Source organism: Anoplolepis gracilipes, chromosome 4 (assembly GCF_047496725.1).
Source record: "Anoplolepis gracilipes chromosome 4, ASM4749672v1, whole genome shotgun sequence".
NCBI classification, from domain to species: domain Eukaryota; kingdom Metazoa; phylum Arthropoda; class Insecta; order Hymenoptera; family Formicidae; genus Anoplolepis; species Anoplolepis gracilipes.
Genome location: NC_132973.1, coordinates 9,438,360 through 9,456,775, shown reverse-complemented (window position 1 = coordinate 9,456,775; position 18,416 = coordinate 9,438,360). Strand labels below are relative to the sequence as shown.

Genomic DNA, 18,416 nt, shown 5'->3' with positions numbered 1-18,416 from the left:
AAACATGAAATGGTTATTCGAAAGATTAATGATTCACAGTTCGATTATCGCGATGACAAATTATATATTCAAAGACCTGATGATCTTGTTTACGTCATAATCGGATCTATGAAGATCTATCTCTTTAGACTGCAGAACATTAAAATTCGATCTACGTCGCCGATCCGCGTGACTCATGTCACTCGTTAATTATCATTCACACACGTACCTGCAGCGCATCGCGCATGCGCTGCGCTGCCGATTGCGGTCGCCAAGACGTCAAAATTCCGCGCCGCGTCGCAGTACGAATTCCGTCATCGTGGTGTGCGCATCGTGGTGTCTCCTCTCCTATAACCGGACGATTTTGTGTACTACTAGAAGAGCGACATGGCAGTCTGTAAGTTATACTATTCGTATGTTTGACGTCTGAAATCTTTCTCTCATTTGACATTTTTAACGATTGGTTCATATCTATATAAAATTTGAATATCATCTGTTTTTACATAATACCTGTTGCTAGCTGAATCTATTCCATTATTCATCACTGTATTTCGGAGCGAAATAAGAGCGTTATGATTGTCAATTTAAATTGACTCGTAACGTTACGTAACATTCTATATAGAATTGACGTTGCTTGAAAATAAAGAAAGAATTTAATATCGTACAATACCTATATCTAAGGCATTATTTCATTAATCTTTATTTGCACTCGTTGATTGAACGGGTCTAAGGTTCTCCTTCTCGCAAACTCATTCCCGCGCGTCGAGTTTTATTCCATTTTACGACGACCGAATCGAAGGAAAAAAAAAAGAGAATTATTTCTAGACGGAAGAAATAGTAAATAGTCTCGTCTTAAGAAGCTAACGTATATCGTTTCTTTTTTAAGGTCTTTCTAAATATAGAGTTGGGGCGCGGCTGCCGGTTTGACAAGCCGGCAAACTAGCCGGCCGGCGTTTTAATGCTTTTTATACGCTCGCGTCGCATCTTGAATACTCAAACGATTCTTTAAAAAAACTATTGTATGAAAAGTCCATATAGATCTGACCTGAAAAAGATTGCAGAAATTCCTTGCGTGCTCGGAAATTCGAGAAGAAGAATCTAACAACAAATATCAAAGACTTGCCGCGTATTCGGCACAATATAAATAGAATGTGAAAGGAAGTGCGACGATTATATTCATTAAATCACACAGCATCGGTATAAATATTTGTCAGTATAAATAAATTTCAGGTATATGTATATAATATGTATCGCTGTATGCCTTATGAATATATATCTAATATCGGATATGATATCTGTATGCCTTAATGAATATATACCACATTGTCTATAAGGTTGCTTGTTCAGTTTCAGAGTTTACATGCGATATTAATGTGAGAAATTTCGCAATTATCGCGGCATAGTGAATGTGAGAGTAGATCTCGGATCCGATGACGAGTCCCCTTGTCGGATATAACAGCTCCGATCACGTCATAAGAATGCGATCCCTCCACGTCCACGTAATCCATGATTTCCAGAGATTGCTGGTCTCGTAATAAAATTCCCGCCTCCGGGCTTCTTCATCTCATCGTCTAAAGTCGTTTCTTCCGCTCTTTGAGCACGCGAAAACTAATTTATCATTCTTTCAAAAATCTTGTTTTTTTTTTTTTTTTTTTTTTCCATAACCGAGTTTATTCTTGATTCAAGAACACGCACATACATACACACATACGCGATTATTTGAGTTGAGCGTTTACGATGCAGAATATTATTCTCCCCATTGTTCCTGCCATCTTCGTGACGCGATCATATACCTTGTTTGGATATTATCAGAGCGGAATCGTTGGGAGTGTTTTGCAAATACTGCGCGTGAAAGATGGACACTTTTCCCATTCACCTTACCGTGAAATTGAAGCGTTCTATTGCGTGGCTCTCTAATTACATGTAACCTTTGTCCGCCGATCGGCTGCCTTCTGTCACGTAAGCTACTCAAACAAAGCTAAATTTGTTTGATGAAAAATTTTACAGAGAGTATAGGTAACTCATCCATCATTCTACAAAATCTTTCTACAAATGAAACGCGTTGCTTTTATATTACGTAACCGGCGCGGAGGAAAGATAAGTTCATGGACAGATATCGTTAAAAAAAAAAAAACGATACAACGATTCGCAGTTTATTAAAACAACAATACGACATTTTTATAGTTAAACAAAGTGTAGGAATATTTGAAGATCGTTAAAATATATAAATATATTGTTTAAATGCATCATATATTAATTTTAAATTTATGAAAGAATTTTTTTGTATATATCGCCTGAAAAACTGGAAAGATGAAAAAATAGAATAAATGGAAAAGATTTTTGTTTTAGAGCAGATGACGAGTAACACCTGTTGTAGGACAAGCAATTGTAGCAGAAGGCACACGTTAAATTACATTCTCCACGGCCGGTCCACCTTGTATCACGGTAAAGCAACGACAGTTGCTATGCGAGGTCAATGGCAGCACTGGACGGTGAATCGCTCTACGAATAGTTGTACGAGCTATCGGCCACGATTTACCGTACGACTAACTAGCGTGCAACTATTTAGCGTGAAGCTCGAACATTCTTTTTTTCCTGACACACGCGATCACCGTCGACGTTATCTGAATTCCTTGTATCATCACGAACGGATGTTGCGAATGAAAAAAAATGCCAGAAACTAGCCGCGTTCTGGCGATTTGAGGATATATATATATATATATATTGCGTGTAATTTATTTTGGACGATGTAAAAAAAGAATTCGTTAAAATTTTGCTTACATTTCAAGCGTGAGCAATGGCATTTATGATTGCGCAACGCGAATCATATTGAATAGTTCTAATTTTCACGTTGTTATGTTAATTGCGAGCCAAGCACGACCCACATTTTATGAAAGCTAATCAATTTGACGCGCGAAATTAACGCTACTCGAACCATCATCGATCTTTAGACGTCTACAAAAGATATTTTCCTCGATATCTTTGATAAAAAAAAAAGATTCTAAAACAATATTTTTTTATTTATAATATACTTGAAAAACTTTTCAAATCTCGCAACGCACATCGAAATAAGAAATATCAAAGCATTAATGTGGCTTCAGGGGTCAAAATAACAACGTAATCTTCAGGGAGGAAAGCTTCATTAGCAGACATTAACAGATATCAGTGTCTTATCGGGTGTGTCATATTCCGAGCGAGTTGTTCGTTGAAAGGACCGCGGGCGGCGATTATTCCGGATCGCGCGAGTAATTGACATCGAAATAAGAATGACATCAGAGAGCTAGACCTACTACGTTCGACGATAGCCTCGAGTTTAGCATCGTCGTTACATTCCGTATAGCATGTATGTATATATATAGGGATAACATATATATTGGGATGTCTTATGTAAGGACCCTATAATCAAACCGCCTCGCGTTACAATCCCTTCCTCGTTTTACAATGTGTATGATGTCAGCGGTGAATAGTTGACCACGATACGTAGCCAACTATTTATAATCGTTACGTCTACTCCCTTACTCGTGTGCCACTCAGTTTATATGCGTTTTAAAGAAAAACACAAATAGAAAATAGAAAAAAATAGATAAGATATGTTAATTATGCGCGCGACTGTCACCTATTTCACGCGACCTCGGAATTAATAGTCTGCTATAAAATTCTGTTGCATAAGCGTTTAATGTAAATTATGTGAAGATTAAGGGAATGATTATATTTTTATATTAACTATATTTTTGAATATTATTTCAAATTAAAATTGAAAATTGAAAAATTTCTATAAAAATTCATGGGTTTCTATTTCTTCAAGATGAATTATTAAGAATTTTAGAATTATTAGAATTTATCGTCACTGCGAAAAACGTGTTCTTATTGGATCAAAAATAATTGTTTATTCAAGTCTTACATCTCGGTATTTCGGAGCAGAAAATTGTGTCGTTTATCTAGAACGAAGGGCGGCGTACACAGTTTGATCGATTCGAAGATATATACAGATTCTTAGATGCAACACTGAAATGAGTAATGTATATTTTTATTGTACACCCATGTGTTATACGCGAATATCTCGTCGTTGACAAATGTAACTAACAGTGACTCATCCTTGCGCGTCGAACACATCGATAATACTCCATTTTTACAATCTGCCTTTTAAAACTAAACGGCGTAGAGGCTCGCACATGTAACTCGTTTGCACCGAGAATGACCTTTATAGGCCCATCATTAAAATTAAATCACGATCGAATCACTAGACGTAAAAGTCACGTACATGATTATCACTATACCAGCGCTCAATATCGATCGAGTCCTGCATTGTCCTACTTTCTTGGGTATATTTGACGTAGTCGTAGGGTCGGTCTGGCGTCGGGACGTCTGGATGTTCGGCATCGACACATTTTCGCACGTAAATATGAAATGGAGAACACCCATCGATATTAATTAGCGTGCGAAGGTCGCGCTTAATCGGCTGGTTCTCGCAAATTACAGCGATTTATAAAAGTGTAAGATGAGTTATCCGCATTTATTGCCTCACGTAGTCCTTCAACTTTCCAGCGCTTTCCACCGAGGACAAATTGGAGTACCATTTCTATCCCGTGACAGCTGGACAGATCCAGCTTCGGGTGAAGGCGCCCAATGATGCTCACATCGCTCTTACCACGGGGCCCCAGGAGGGAGATCCGATGTACGAGGTGAGTTTTCCCGTTTATTTTTACGCAGAGTATCTGAGAATCAACAAATATCTTTCTAGCTTACCTTTCCAGCTTATATTTCAGCTTTGCGATAAAATTCAGCTTTATAAGATTTTTATGCGATGATAAATTGCAACGGGATACAATTAAAACTCGCATTCTCCCTTCAGGTTTTTATTGGAGGTTGGAGCAACAGCAAGTCTGTCGTGCGCAAGAATAGAACCAAGCCTGACTTGTTGGAGGTAGAAACACCTGGCATCCTCAACGCCGACGAGTATCGCGGTTTTTGGATCAGGTATATGCTCGTTCTTACATTCATTAAAGTGTCTAAGAGACAAGAATTCAGAGTACATTGTTATTAATGAATTTAATTAATTAGCATCAATTAAATCTTGTTCCGCTCGAGTCATCGAGTTTCAACATTCTGCGCAATTCGTGTATAACGTGATATTTCTCTTATCCGCTGTGCAAAACTCGCAGGTGGAACGACGGCGCGCTCACGGTGGGCAAGGAAGGCGAGTCGGATCCATTTTTGAGCTACACCGATCCAGAACCATTCGGGATCGGTTACTTTGGCGTCTGCACCGGGTGGGGTGCCACCGGTGAATGGCTCATCGAAGGTAAAGCTAGCCTGTACAGGCTTCCAATACTTTTCACTTTTTTAGCCCTATATATATTCTTCTTCTCATCCACTTTTATAATGTGGATCTACTACTCGTATCTATTCGTAGGTAGAAATATTATAATAAAGAAACACTCGTAACGTATAATTATAAACCGTCTCTCTAGAGGTAGATAAAATTTCCTATTCTTCCTCGTACATTGATATTTGACACTTTCTGATTTTCTTTCCGGCATTCTTTCCGGGATTATGGACAATCTGCTAACGCATTCGTGGTTCGCACAGCCATATGCTGCGGCGGAGGTCACGGTGGTTGTACGTAATGTATTTGAAAAGCAATCCTCTGTTGCAAGAGAACCACGACGTAGTCGCACGTGATTGTTTCTTAGATCCTGCTTGTTCGCCCGAGTATGTTTGATTTTATCCTAGCACGGATCACTACCCTATAGCAAGTGTAATCGATGCTGGATTAAGAACGCGTGGAGAGGATTCGATGCCTCTCGTAAAAAGCTTTAATTTAAGAAACATTTAAGTTTCAAGAGGAAAATACTAATCCAGCACATCAATACACAGCACATTCAGGCCGTAAGGCATCATAAACACGATTGATTTCCGCCCACATATATCGATTGATACTCAGATTTATTTAGTTCACCGCTTTCCCGCTTTCGCCTGCTGAAAATTACATTATTTTCATGGAGGACATATAAAAACGAAATATATATCGTTTGGAAATTTCTTGAATTCGAAGGAGAGCAGCATAGGGAAAACAATATAAATACATGTACATATATATGTATATTTGTTGTACGATAGAATTCAATTTCCCCTCTATTTTTTTCTCTTTTTTTCCACATAATTTGTTGTAAATTACTCTAGATTAATTAAAGATTTGTTTTTTATAATTTTTTTTTCACGTTCGCTAAAGGTCGCAAACCCTTGAACACCCCTAACAAGCTAGAGTACAAGTTCCATGCCGTGCGAAGTGGCTCGGTGCTGATCGACGTGAAAGCCAAGAGCAACGGACATATCGCGCTGACCGACCGGAAAGGCGAGTCGAGTCCCATGTACGAGATCATGCTCGGCGGGTGGGAAAACACGGCGTCGGTTATTAGATACGATCGCAAACAGCCCGACAAGGTTCGAAATGACCTCGCTTAATTGTCGTGTCAATTAATCGGAACGGTAAAATTGGTCCAACGATTGGGACGATTTGGCGATTCCGAATTTCAATTCTTACACGTCTTTCGATCTCATATACGTGGGATATTTTCCGAATCCCGTCCAGGTACGCGTGGACACGGCGAATCTGCTCAGCGAGCGCGAGCACAAGAGGTTCTCGATTACGTGGCTCGACGGCCTAATCACGGTCAGATCGGGCGGTCAGGGCGGTGCCATCCTGATGGAATGGCAGGACCCGAATCCCATCGGCGTGAGCTACGTGGGGGTGCGTACCGGTTGGGGTGCGACCGGAAACTGGAAACTGCGTTTCGAACAATATCCCGCAGTTACCGGTCAAAAGAAACGTAATAATAATCTCTCTCTGGACGTCTCTCTTTCTTCCTCTCTCTCTCTCTCTCTCTCTCTCTCTCTCTCTCTCTCTCTCTGTCTCTCTTTTTCTGTACGACGATATGGGATCGGCGTCAATGTTAAACGACCACGCCACGTTGCACATAATTTCGCGCGATTGATAAACGGCATTGACGCAATCTCGAGATCGTCGAGTGAATAAATCTTCTCGCTTTGCTGCGCCGTTAAATCCGCATACGCAGTAGAAACCGCTTCTCTCCTTGAATCTTTTTCCCGATTTGAGTAGCTTTCAAGCATCTCGAAGCAATTAATATATTTCTTTAATTTCTTCTTTCATTTTTATCAATTGATATTTGTAGCGCACTGGGTTTCGATTTTTGCTTTTTTAATTTATTCCTCGAATATGCATTCCACTTAGAGCCTATCCAGTCAAACTTGCATAAGGTACATAAGCGTATGCATAAGAAAATTAATTAATCCTTATGCGTGTGCTAATGGACTAATCAAATTCCTTATGCATATGCTCATGCAAGTTTATCTGGGTAGGTCCTATAATTGCATGAAATTTCACATGTAGCTTATGCATATACGCAAACGCATCAATATTATAGCTTTAATGGATATGCACCACTGTATTACATTATCTTCCAACATATTTTATTGTACCAGTATGTAATACCGAAGATTATTCGTTAAGTGTAAGAATGTGATTGTATCATAGATCCTGGCACCACGCCGTCCGCGCCGTTGGAAGTCCGTGGACTCGACGCGGGGAGCGTGTGCTGGTGCGACGCTTCCGGCGGAATGGTATCGCCTGACGCAATCGAGGGTGGAGAAGACGACGGGCCCTTGTTCGTCGGTAGGGCTCATCACGAGGGTGCTCTTATTCCCGGCAAGGTGAAGCCCAGCCACTCCGTCTGCTACGTCGCCTGGGGCGGCGAAGAGCATGGAAAGACTGATTACCAAGTGAGTATAGAGATATGTCAAACTGACGTCTAACGATTTACGAGCCGAATTATAATTAGATTTGATTATCATAAATGCGATTGATACAAGATATCCAAGGTTTACATTCGTACGAAACGTTTGTATCGGTTAGCTATCGGATAAAAGATTTATCGAGAGAATTTTTATAAAGATTCTAGAAATGCTCTACTCTTTTAAACTGAATCAATAAAAGTGTCACTGATTGAAGGACATAAGATTTCATTGAGAATGGAGTATTTTATTAATCTTTGTATTTATTTTTGTATTCTACCGATTATAGCAATAAGATTTCATTAAAAACATCAATAATAATTGGACATATTTACAAGATGTAGCTTTTTTTATTTATTTTTTTTTTTTTTTTAGAGAGAAGTGAGAGAGAGAAATCCTTACATATGGAATAAGACATGTATAATTAAAATTCAAATTTATATAATATATAGATATATTACACTATTTTACTCTTAAGAAAAAAATATAAATAAGTATCTTTAAAAAAATAAATTAACAAAAAACTTAATTTTTTTAACAAAATATATAAATTTATTTTATATGTAATAGTAAGACACGCTTTTAAAGACACTTATAAGACTTATAAAATATTTCAAAATATCATTGGTTGAAACAGTCACTAACTGATTCTTTCAAAGAGATTTCACTGATTTATAGTAACTATAACTGAGACCATAAATGACAATTTATTGCTTTTCAGATAATACACTCATTCTATTTAAAAGAATTAAGATATTTTCAATCGTTAAACATTTTGTAATCGCACCTAAAATCGATTGTATTTACAAAACTACACGTTTAAAAAGATTTCTAATTTTTGTGCAGAGAATTATTCTCATTGTTCATCCTCTCTCTTTTACAGGTCCTTTGCGGCGGCAATCCCACGTGGGTGGCAGTGAGCGGCAACAACATCCCGCCGAACGCGATTCCGGGTGGCGAGACTGAGGATGGCGAGCCGCTGTTCATCGGTCGCGTCTCCCACGAGGGCACTCTGACCATCGGCAAGGTGCAACCCTCCCACAGCGTGTGTTACATACCTTTCGGCGGCGCCGAGGTTGCCTTCCCCGAGTATGAGATCCTGGTCGGGCAATAATCATCAAAGAATACCTTCCGGCCACGAACAAGAATTCGATGGCAGTCGTCGATTTATCGGCAGTTCTTATCTGAAGAAGAGACAGCTTTGAAGAAGATCTTTGATCATGTTACAAGTTTCGTGTCACAAAAAAAAAAAAAAAAAAAAAAAAGGAGAAAAAAAACAAATAGACATCTGTTTCTGATTTGTCAATTTTTTTTTTTTAATAGAAACATATTTATTTTGAGAAATATGGAGAAGGAATCTCAAGTGTGCAAACTAGTCTAGTTATATTGTAAGTCGACAACATTTACGCAAAGCATGCTGTAGAACTGACCGATAAGTCGGCGATACGCGCTGAACACACTATCGTCTATGCAAGCGTCTGCTTTTCGCACAAGAATATAATTGCGGTCGCACGCTATAGGAAGAGAGCAAATTAAAACGGCAATACATATATATAGCTTGGCTATAAATGTGTATGTATGTTACGCTATATGTATATTCTTGATCGCCACACACCGGATGATATCGTCCGGATAGTGTTATTTCGTCGCCTCCCCTCCGTCAAACGACGAATCAGATATATATAATATATATATATATATATATATATATATATATATATATATATATATATTTTTCATGAGAGAGAGCTATCGTTTTTCTAAATGCACAAAATATATACTTCAAGCTTCTTGACAAAAGGTATATTTTCGGAGATTCTGTATTATTGCTATATATATACATATATATGGCACACAGAGAGATTAAATGTACATTGACAAAGATATTAAAGTCTCGTTGCATTTAATTGTACCCTCCGAAACTTTTCCCTAATTCTTTAAATATATGTAAGTGTCGCACGTAATAAATTTATGTGCAGTATATTCAGTCTTTCTTCATTCGCTCAGGGATGAGAAAGTTACTTTTAATAAGTAACTAGTTACCGTTACTCGTTATTTATTAATAAAAGTAACTAGTTACCGCGTTATCGTTACTTAAAAAGTAGCTATTTGTTACTTTTTTCGTTACTTTTTTAATGTGAAAGCAAGATTCAAAAATGAATAGAAATTAGACTTTGAAAATATTTTCTCAAAAAAATAATAATTAAAATATTAATGAAATATTAATACATTTTTTGAAATTTTGTATTTAAAATTTGTAATACTAAAAATCAGAAATGCGCGATTCGGTCCGCGACGTTCCAGTCCAAGGAATAAAAAAATAACTAAATTGTTATATATATAATGCATAAGGTGTAGAAGTGATAAGCAAAAAAAAAAAACACCTTTAAAATGTAGCTGCTACAGCCCACGGAATAATTTCAGCGCACCTCTGCCATTAATTATAAGAAAAAAAATTTTGAACACTCAAAGTATAAATAAAAAAATTTTACTTTGCATTACATTTATAACTATATAGTCAAATGCACGATATATATTTCTTATACTCTTATTATTATAATCCGTATTCAGAAGGCACTTACAAAGATGTTAGTACATTCTATATACGAACCTACCCTATAAGCGCATAATATTATATAATATTTAAGGTATATATTCTTAGAATATTATATCTTTTAAAAATATACCTTGAATATATCTTAAATATTATATAATATTGTGCGCTTATAGGGTATATAAATATCTGTTGATAATTAAAGATTAAATATACGAAAATATAAAATACAATATGTCATAAATCGGTTCCATACATAAAAAGTAACGCGAAAAGTAACTGTTAAATTCGTTACCGTTACTACAAAAATGTAACTACGTTACCGTTACAGTTACAAAAAAAAAAAAAAAAAAAAAAAAATAGTAATGCCGTTACTATTTCGTTACCAAAAAAAAAAAAAAGTAACTGTAACTGTAACGGCGTTACAAGTAACGCGTTACTTCCCAACTCTGCATTCGCTCTATGCATCTCTCGCATAACAGCGAAAGATATTTTACAGCTGTTTCAGAATAGAGAGATATTCAGAATAGAGAAATCCAGAATAGAGAGTTCTCATTGTATAAATTTTTTTTTTTTTTCGGAGTATCCATACAAATCTATCGAGACGCCATCTAGGTTTCGTTGTCAGGCAGCTTCTTATCACTAGTCGTCTGCTGTGAGTTTGACGTGTGGAACAAACAAGATAGACGGATCAGCGACGAGGCGATGAGGCTCCACGATGCCTCCGTCCGTCGCGATTCCGAGAGAATCTGAGAAACGTCAAACTCACTATCGTTTACTACGTTGATCTGCATGAGAATTCCTCATGAGGCTTGTACGAGCGACGACGTACTGCTGTCGAAGCGGTCTTGTGCAAGGCGGTACGTTCTACCTTTCTAGCGGCCTGGAATCACGACACCATCGACAGCTGAAGACAAATTGTTGCATCGGGACACTGTTATCGGTATCGATCGATAGAAAATCCGCGCCGACGATTGCGAAAGCCTGAGAGCTGTCAAAGTGACAGCTCACGTCGAATAGGTACGTGTGAGTGTGTGTATGTGTGTGTCTGACACGATATTATTTTATTGTGGTGTGCGTTCTGAAGAGTGAATCATTCTCGTCAATAATAATTGATTTTTTCTTTTTTCAGTTAATATACGTCATTGTACGAACAATATTATTTGAGGTTACTTTTAAATAGTATGTGAAAATTTAATGAGATTTTCCATTAAAGAAACAAGTGGAAGACAATTACTGAAGTCATGTGTCGAACAATACAAATTTTGCAAAATTGAATGTTTAAAGACCGTGATTACTTACATGTGATTTTGACTTGACAACAATTATATTCTAAAGATTAAAGATGTCAGGTGGGGAGAGAAAGAAAAGAGGCTGCGATAGAGGGCATGGGTGGGAAGAGGCTGGTGCTGAATTTTATCAAGAGAGTTATCCGGCAGCTATAGAGGCAGATCTGCAGCAGGCTCTACAGAGAGACCCTTCGCATATAGCCACTTTACTTCCTAGCAAGAAGTCTCGCGTTGGTAAGTTTAAATTGAAAAGACAGTTGCGAATTAATTTTTCCACCTATATCTTATACCTGTACATTTGATGCAGCTACAGCAAAGAGAATTCGAAATGACACAAAGACAACGTTGAGAAGACGTACGAGCACTCGATCTCGTGGCACCACAACGTCAAGACGTATGTCAACCAATATACACGATGTGGCGGTAGCTATGCTGCCAGATCTTTCAGAAAACTTGTCCAACGAAGAGCGTACCTGGGAGGAAATTATGCAGATCAAAGCTATGCCTGTATGCATGTCTCAAAAGATACAATTGAAGAATCAGTTACAGGTATTTAAAAAAATTCTTATCTCTTTTATATAATTAATATAAACTTGAACTAATCTTTTTTCATACATATTTTAGAGTGCTACAAAATTGAGACTTCAAGGCTTTGAGCAACTAAAATGGCAGCGTAGGAAAGCTTGGCAGCAATTTCGTATAAGAATGAAGGAGACTTGGTCCAAGATGGCACTATGGAACGACAGTCTCAAGAAGATTGGCGGAAATTTTGGAATGGGCATAGTGGCGTATTTTTTATTCATCAAGTGGTTGATGTATCTAAATCTGCTTCTATTTGCAATTATATTCTTACTGATAGTGCTGCCGGCAATCTTGCTTGAGACGCCCGTGAACGAAGTATGTTCATCAAACAACAACACCGCCAGCGTAGCGTGTTGCTCCGAATTGTACAGAAATATGACCGATGAAAGTGATAGCATAACTAAGATCATGCAGGGCATCTTAGAGTACACTCTGCTGTTTTACGGCTGGTACACGCATAAGATTTACGAGAGCGTAGGGGTAAATTTCTACTACAATTCACCGTTAGCCTACATCTGTGCCATCATCAGCGTTTTCATCGTTAGCCTAGTAGCGATCGTCCGATCGGCCGCTAAAGGTTTCAAGGAAAGAGTCGTAGAAGGTGAGGGTCAGTTTTATCAATATTGCAATCTGGTTTTCGGCGGCTGGGACTATTGCATTCAGAACGAGAAATCCGCTGCCGTGAAGCATAAGGCACTGTACAACGAGATGAAGGCATTTTTGGAGGCGGAGAGAATGGAGGAGGAGCGCCAGAATCGCACGAGAGAGGAGAAAACGAAACTCTTCTTTATACGTCTGTTCGTTAATTTATTGGTTTTAACAGTATTGAGCGCTTGCGGTGCGTTTATTTATTACATAATCGACTTTTCGTTCAGTCACCTGGCGACATACTTGGCGCAGGATCACGAGATTGCTCGTTTGTTCTTCGAATTCCTTCCATATGTATGCATCGTCGGCCTCAACGTGGCAATTCCATTTCTCTTTCGCTATCTAGTCGCCCTAGAAAATTACAGTCCGTCATACGTCGTTCGAGTAACGCTGTTTAGAACCGTGTTTCTCCGACTCGCTTCTCTCGTCGTTCTGTTAACGTCTCTGTACAGACTTGTCGCGGACAAAATTCCGGAAAATGAATGCACCAACAGCATGAACAAACAGCCGCTATGCTGGGAAACGTTCGTGGGACAGCAGTTTTTCAAACTGTATACCACCGATCTCTTCATTCAATTCTTTATGACGTTCTTCGTCAACTTCCCGCGCTCGCTGATCGCACGACACACCGAGAATAAAGTCCTTCGCTTCGTCGGCGAGCAAGAATTCGACCTACCCAAACATGTGCTGGATATCATCTATTCGCAAACGATCTGCTGGCTCGGCTGTTTCTTCGCCCCATTATTACCGATGATCGCCGTAATCGGGACATTCTTACTGTTCTACGTGAAGAAATTCACCTGTTTGGTGAACAGTACTCCGTCAAGTAAGATTTATCGCGCGAGCAGATCGAATTCTCTGTTCATGTTCATCCTGCTGGTCTCCTTCATCCTAACGGTGATACCGGTTGGCTACTCTATTGCGGAAATCATGCCGTCAAAGTCATGCGGACCGTTTCGCGAATGGGAATCCGTGTGGACGTTATTAATCGCGACATTTTCGCGCTTTCCCGACTGGCTGCAGTCGACTCTATTCTTCCTAGGTACCGCTGGCTTTGGCATACCGGCGTTTGTCATTCTTGCTCTGCTTCTCTATTATTACTACGCAGTGTCGATAGCGAACAAGCATATGGTGACAGTGTTGAAGAATCAATTGGTTTTAGAGGGCCACGATAAACAATTCTTACTAAATAGACTCAGCGCTTTCATCAAACAACAACAAGATCAGAACAAATTTCACCAGGAGCAAACCAATGAATTAGGCACGTTTCAACATGTATAAATAGTATGAAATTTGATTGTAATATTTGTTTCTCTTCTGAATGTATGTACAAAATGCGCATTATTTAACAGCTTGCCTTTCTAGATTTTATAGATTTTAATTACGAAACATAAGACTGTGTGTGTCGAGATTTTATTATCTTCTTTATTATATATACACGAGTAGGTGATTTTTACTAACAGTTTTTTGATATTCTATATCGAATTGGATAAAAGATCTATCAGATTATACAGGAAACGCGCGGACAATACCAAAGATTAATATGCATTCTATTTATATACTGCCCGTCGCAGTGTCTTGTACTTTATATAAAGTGATGTTTTTTGAAACTCGAATGTATCACAGTCACACTGCCAAAGATTTGAGTTTTTTTTTTATACGAAGGAGTTTTACGAAATCAGTTTTTCAATTTGCATTCAAACGGAACATATCTCACGTTCTAAGAAATTCAGTCGCCTCAATGTGTATATATGAAAATACACATCTGAAATCAGGGTACAAAAAAGGAACAGAGATTATTGCAAGTATTGTGCAATAGTAAGGGGAATCGTATGTGAATTATTTATCCATTGTAATTCCATATAATTTCACGAGAATCCATAAATATTAGTGTAGAACCATATACATCCATAATACTAATAATAATGTTAAACGCGAACAAAGTCTAATTTAAGGCATAATAAGGTCTTCATCAGAAATAATATACTATAAACTAATATATGATCACGTACGTTTAGCGTAAAAAAAAATTAAATCACGAAGAAAAACCAGGCAGGGATTATTCAATAATCAATCTACATCCGCCACTTGTACACCTTCCTAGTTCGCCTAAGGCTTCACTTTACTGGCCTCAGTCTAAAATCGAATAGGCAGATACTTATACCCGTCTGATTACTTATAAGATTAAAATATGTTTAGCTTAATATATGAATAATATAGTAACAGAATTAACCGTCTCTATAAGACAAACATTTACTTCCACAATTTTACATGTAAACATTAGACAGCTTTTGCATGAGTGAAACAAAGTGATACGCAGCGGACCTATTTTTAGCTTCTTAGAAACTTGTAATTGTTATTACTGTAAATAGGTCCTCTAGAATCTAAAAAGTTATTTTATTAGCGACACTTATAGTAAGCAACGCGCGCGCGCGTGCAAGAAAAGTATATCACAGATAGAAATATTTTATTATATTTATTATTTCATTATATGGAGACAAAGGCTTATTATAATTTAGAATGTAAGAGAGCGAACGAATGTAAGAATTTTTGTAATTTAAGACGGTATTCACACACAAAGTTCTGAATCGGTTCTACAAATCTCATATACCTCAGTATTATTAAAACGCCAAAGAAAATTCAGGTTTGTGATTGTAATAATTTCATTACTCTGTTTTTCTATTATAGCGTTAATATGAGGATAATATAAACAAACGTACTTCTCGTTCATAAGATACGTACATTTTCTCGCACTGCCAGCGATCCTACATAATACAGGAGTGAAAATATTTTCATTCCAAAGTGTATATTCGGAAATTTATTCTATAGACATCGTGCACACATTCGATACATGCTATCACAAATTGATTAGGATTCTTTGGCCTAAATAACTCGACATATATTGGTAAATGTATTTTGTAAATTTGACATATAACTAAGGTATGGATGCTAATACATCCTTCATTAATCAACGATGGCTGTCAAAGTATCAATAGTGACACTAAATGCATTTAATATAAAGTCGTATAGAATATTGTAATCTTATATAAAACGATTTTGTGTCTTTCTGAAAAAAATCTGCAGAATGCATTCACGATATATTGTACTATTATATTAAAAGAAAAAAAAAAGAAAAAAAAAAAAGAAAAAAAAAAAGCAATGAAGTCCACAAATGTCTAAATAGGAAATTCTGTTTCTGTGCTGCTAATTAAATTATACTAATATCACTATCTCTCTTTACACTTTCTTCACACATTTTACAATCATAGATTCTTATGCCTACATCATATGCTCATTATTTGTGCTCATAATTCAATTATGATGCCGTAAAAATATACCTGTTATACACAGAGAAAGAATGTATCTTTATTATCTCCTTTTTCTATCAAAGTATAAAAATATCAAACAAGAGAACACTTTTATCTTTCTGTTGAAATAATTGTGTCTTCCTCTGATATCACATCTACGTTTCTGGTGAATGTAACTAAAAAAATTATTATTAGGTCAGTATGTATATCATCATAATAATGATTATAATGAGACATAATTGTCAATGGAGAAAGTGCTCACTGCTTCAGCTATATCAATCCAATCCAAAGCTGCTACAAGAGGGTCATTCTTGGAGGGTATTCTATCGTAGTTCCAATATGTGAATTGTGAAAACGTTCCTGTGCAATACAAATTACGAATCTTATTTTCAGCACCTGTCTTCTTATTTTCCATAAACGTCATGCCTTTGTATCCAGCAGGCACGATTACTTTCTTCCCTTGAAGTGGATAGCCACGAAACGAACAATCGTAATCTTTATAGAATAAAAAAAATTATAAATTATTGCAAGCATTTTTTGTATATAACACACATATAATTATATTTGATTACTTACGTTCTTCATCAATTTTACGAATGTAAGGGTTTAAATAGGAGGAAACATTCGCGGCTTGGTCACCATGAATTTTACATGGTATAAGATGTAACTCAGACTCATCCTTTTTGGCTAAATCTTCTTTGTTATTGTGCAAACGAATAGCCATATTAATTTAATATGACGCCAGATAATATGCGAATTTTCTGGAAAATATAATAATATGATAAAAATATGGAAATCATCTGTATAACCTTTAACCCGTTCAAATTAAAACTAATAACACATATCACATAATACTATCATAAATTCGGTGCATGTCAAGAATTTTCAAGTCAGTATTAAAATATTATAATAATATTAATATTAAATAATGATATTCTTGACGATACTAAATATCCCTTGATTACTTTAATATTTATCCTTAACTTAATTTTTTTTATTTATTATTTTATCTATCATCTACTTTGCTTTTTTATTTCTCTTTAACTGTATTTATACAGAAATGAATTGAAAAAGAAAAATATGTAAAATAGAAATACATTTCGCGCGTCGAGTGCAAACACATTGTTTTTCATGAAATTAAATTTATATAAGAAATCTCTTAATTTATTGGAAGAGTAATTTTAATAATGCATTTACAATAATTATTCATAGGAAGAAGTTTTCAAACAGAGAGAAGCCTGACATATGAGAGAGATTATACTGTCACTTCTCATTTCTCATACAACATACAATACAATGATTTTTCCACGTTGCACACTAGCGTCACGTACGTACATACATTCATTTTACAACCGCTTGGAACTACATGACACATCCACTGATGATATAACAATTATGAATGTAGCATGGATATGAACCGGTTTACTACATCTTCAAAACAATTTTGCTATTATAGAAATTTGTCATGTTAAAATAAATATTCTGTCTCTTATCCTAACTATTTAATTATTATCCTATTTAATGCACGTGTGTTTATCTTTTTTCATCAGAGAAAGAAAGAGTGAGAGAAAGGAACAGATATTCTATTTTACATGTAAAATTCTTTAATTAAAATGATATTATTATTCGATACATTTAATGTGCTTTAAAGCGTGAGCTTATATCATGCTCTCTGCTATCATCTACTTTATTTCTCTTTAATTGTATCTTTCTACAGAAATAAATTGAAAAAGAAAAATATGTAAAAAATAATTTTGTGCATCGAATACATATACCATATACTTATACATATACATATAAGTCTATGACATATAACATATATACATATACTTATATTGTTTTTCATCAAATCTAAATAAGAAATCTCTTAATTTATTTGAAGAGTAATTTTAATAATGCATTTACAATAATTGTTTATAGAGAGAAGTCTTCAAATGTAAAAAAAAAGTACATTTCACAAACTTGTGTACATAATTTACTTGATATAAAAAGATACATTCTAAACAAATCATTTTTCCAGAGATTATTGCCATTTTCTGATGTAATATACAGAAATGTAGCAAATTTTCAAATATTAAGGATTTAATAAGGATTATGTATATGCAATCATATTTAGTACATTATTTTTATTTTATATTTTATTATTATTTTTAAATATTTGAACAATCAGTATTTCCATGGTTTAATTTACAGTCTTCATACCTCTTGTTATAAATTAATTCCATTTATTTTTGACAAGTGAAC

At 36.1% G+C, this 18,416-nt stretch overlaps 3 protein-coding genes across 9 annotated transcripts; 2 read left to right on the top strand and 1 right to left on the bottom strand.

Annotated features, from left to right (window-relative positions):
- Positions 1-231: 231 nt before the first annotated feature.
- On the top strand, positions 232-9,682 carry LOC140664673 (uncharacterized). Of its 7 annotated transcripts, none has more exons than XM_072890003.1 (9): positions 244-376; positions 2,316-2,424; positions 4,525-4,661; positions 4,832-4,956; positions 5,142-5,281; positions 6,212-6,423; positions 6,572-6,809; positions 7,535-7,779; positions 8,675-9,682. In XM_072890003.1, exons 2-9 carry the CDS (start codon positions 2,334-2,336, stop codon positions 8,903-8,905), a joined length of 1,419 nt encoding a protein of 472 aa, XP_072746104.1. In that variant the 5' UTR covers positions 244-376; positions 2,316-2,333; the 3' UTR covers positions 8,906-9,682. The 7 variants fall into 7 exon arrangements, with proteins under 7 accessions (XP_072746106.1, XP_072746111.1, XP_072746104.1 ...); XM_072890004.1 differs by having other exon boundaries at positions 267-376; positions 2,329-2,424; XM_072890005.1 differs by lacking the exon at positions 2,316-2,424 and having other exon boundaries at positions 232-376.
- A 1,303-nt stretch (positions 9,683-10,985) lies between these two features.
- LOC140664791 (transmembrane channel-like protein 7) lies at positions 10,986-16,223 on the top strand. Its single transcript, XM_072890264.1, has 4 exons — positions 10,986-11,365; positions 11,478-11,868; positions 11,942-12,183; positions 12,259-16,223. Exons 2-4 carry the CDS (start codon positions 11,691-11,693, stop codon positions 14,143-14,145), a joined length of 2,307 nt encoding a protein of 768 aa, XP_072746365.1. The 5' UTR covers positions 10,986-11,365; positions 11,478-11,690; the 3' UTR covers positions 14,146-16,223.
- Positions 16,210-16,896, bottom strand: LOC140664792 (ribonuclease H2 subunit C). The gene is made up of 3 exons (XM_072890266.1): positions 16,749-16,896; positions 16,435-16,667; positions 16,210-16,348 (listed from the first exon to the last, which is right to left on the bottom strand). Exons 1-3 carry the CDS (start codon positions 16,894-16,896, stop codon positions 16,328-16,330), a joined length of 402 nt encoding a protein of 133 aa, XP_072746367.1. The 3' UTR covers positions 16,210-16,327.
- Between the last annotated feature and the right edge of the window lie 1,520 nt (positions 16,897-18,416).

What these genes read in the sequence shown, in the direction of transcription:
- LOC140664673 (XM_072890003.1), top strand. Translation starts at nt 2,334, where the DNA reads ATGACGAGTAACACCTGTTGTAGGACAAGCAATTGTAGCAGAAGGCAC. An exon ending in CCGGTCCACCTTGTATCACG is followed by an intron (nt 2,425 to 4,524) that starts GTAAAGCAACGA and finishes TCAACTTTCCAG; the next exon opens with CGCTTTCCACCGAGGACAAA. An exon ending in AGTTACCGGTCAAAAGAAAC is followed by an intron (nt 6,810 to 7,534) that starts GTAATAATAATC and finishes ATTGTATCATAG; the next exon opens with ATCCTGGCACCACGCCGTCC.
- LOC140664791 (XM_072890264.1), top strand. Translation starts at nt 11,691, where the DNA reads ATGTCAGGTGGGGAGAGAAAGAAAAGAGGCTGCGATAGAGGGCATGGG. An exon ending in TAGCAAGAAGTCTCGCGTTG is followed by an intron (nt 11,869 to 11,941) that starts GTAAGTTTAAAT and finishes CATTTGATGCAG; the next exon opens with CTACAGCAAAGAGAATTCGA. An exon ending in AATTGAAGAATCAGTTACAG is followed by an intron (nt 12,184 to 12,258) that starts GTATTTAAAAAA and finishes TACATATTTTAG; the next exon opens with AGTGCTACAAAATTGAGACT.
- LOC140664792 (XM_072890266.1), bottom strand. Translation starts at nt 16,896, where the DNA reads ATGGCTATTCGTTTGCACAATAACAAAGAAGATTTAGCCAAAAAGGAT. An exon ending in TCGTAAAATTGATGAAGAAC is followed by an intron (nt 16,668 to 16,748) that starts GTAAGTAATCAA and finishes TATTCTATAAAG; the next exon opens with ATTACGATTGTTCGTTTCGT. An exon ending in GGATTGATATAGCTGAAGCA is followed by an intron (nt 16,349 to 16,434) that starts GTGAGCACTTTC and finishes TAATTTTTTTAG; the next exon opens with TTACATTCACCAGAAACGTA.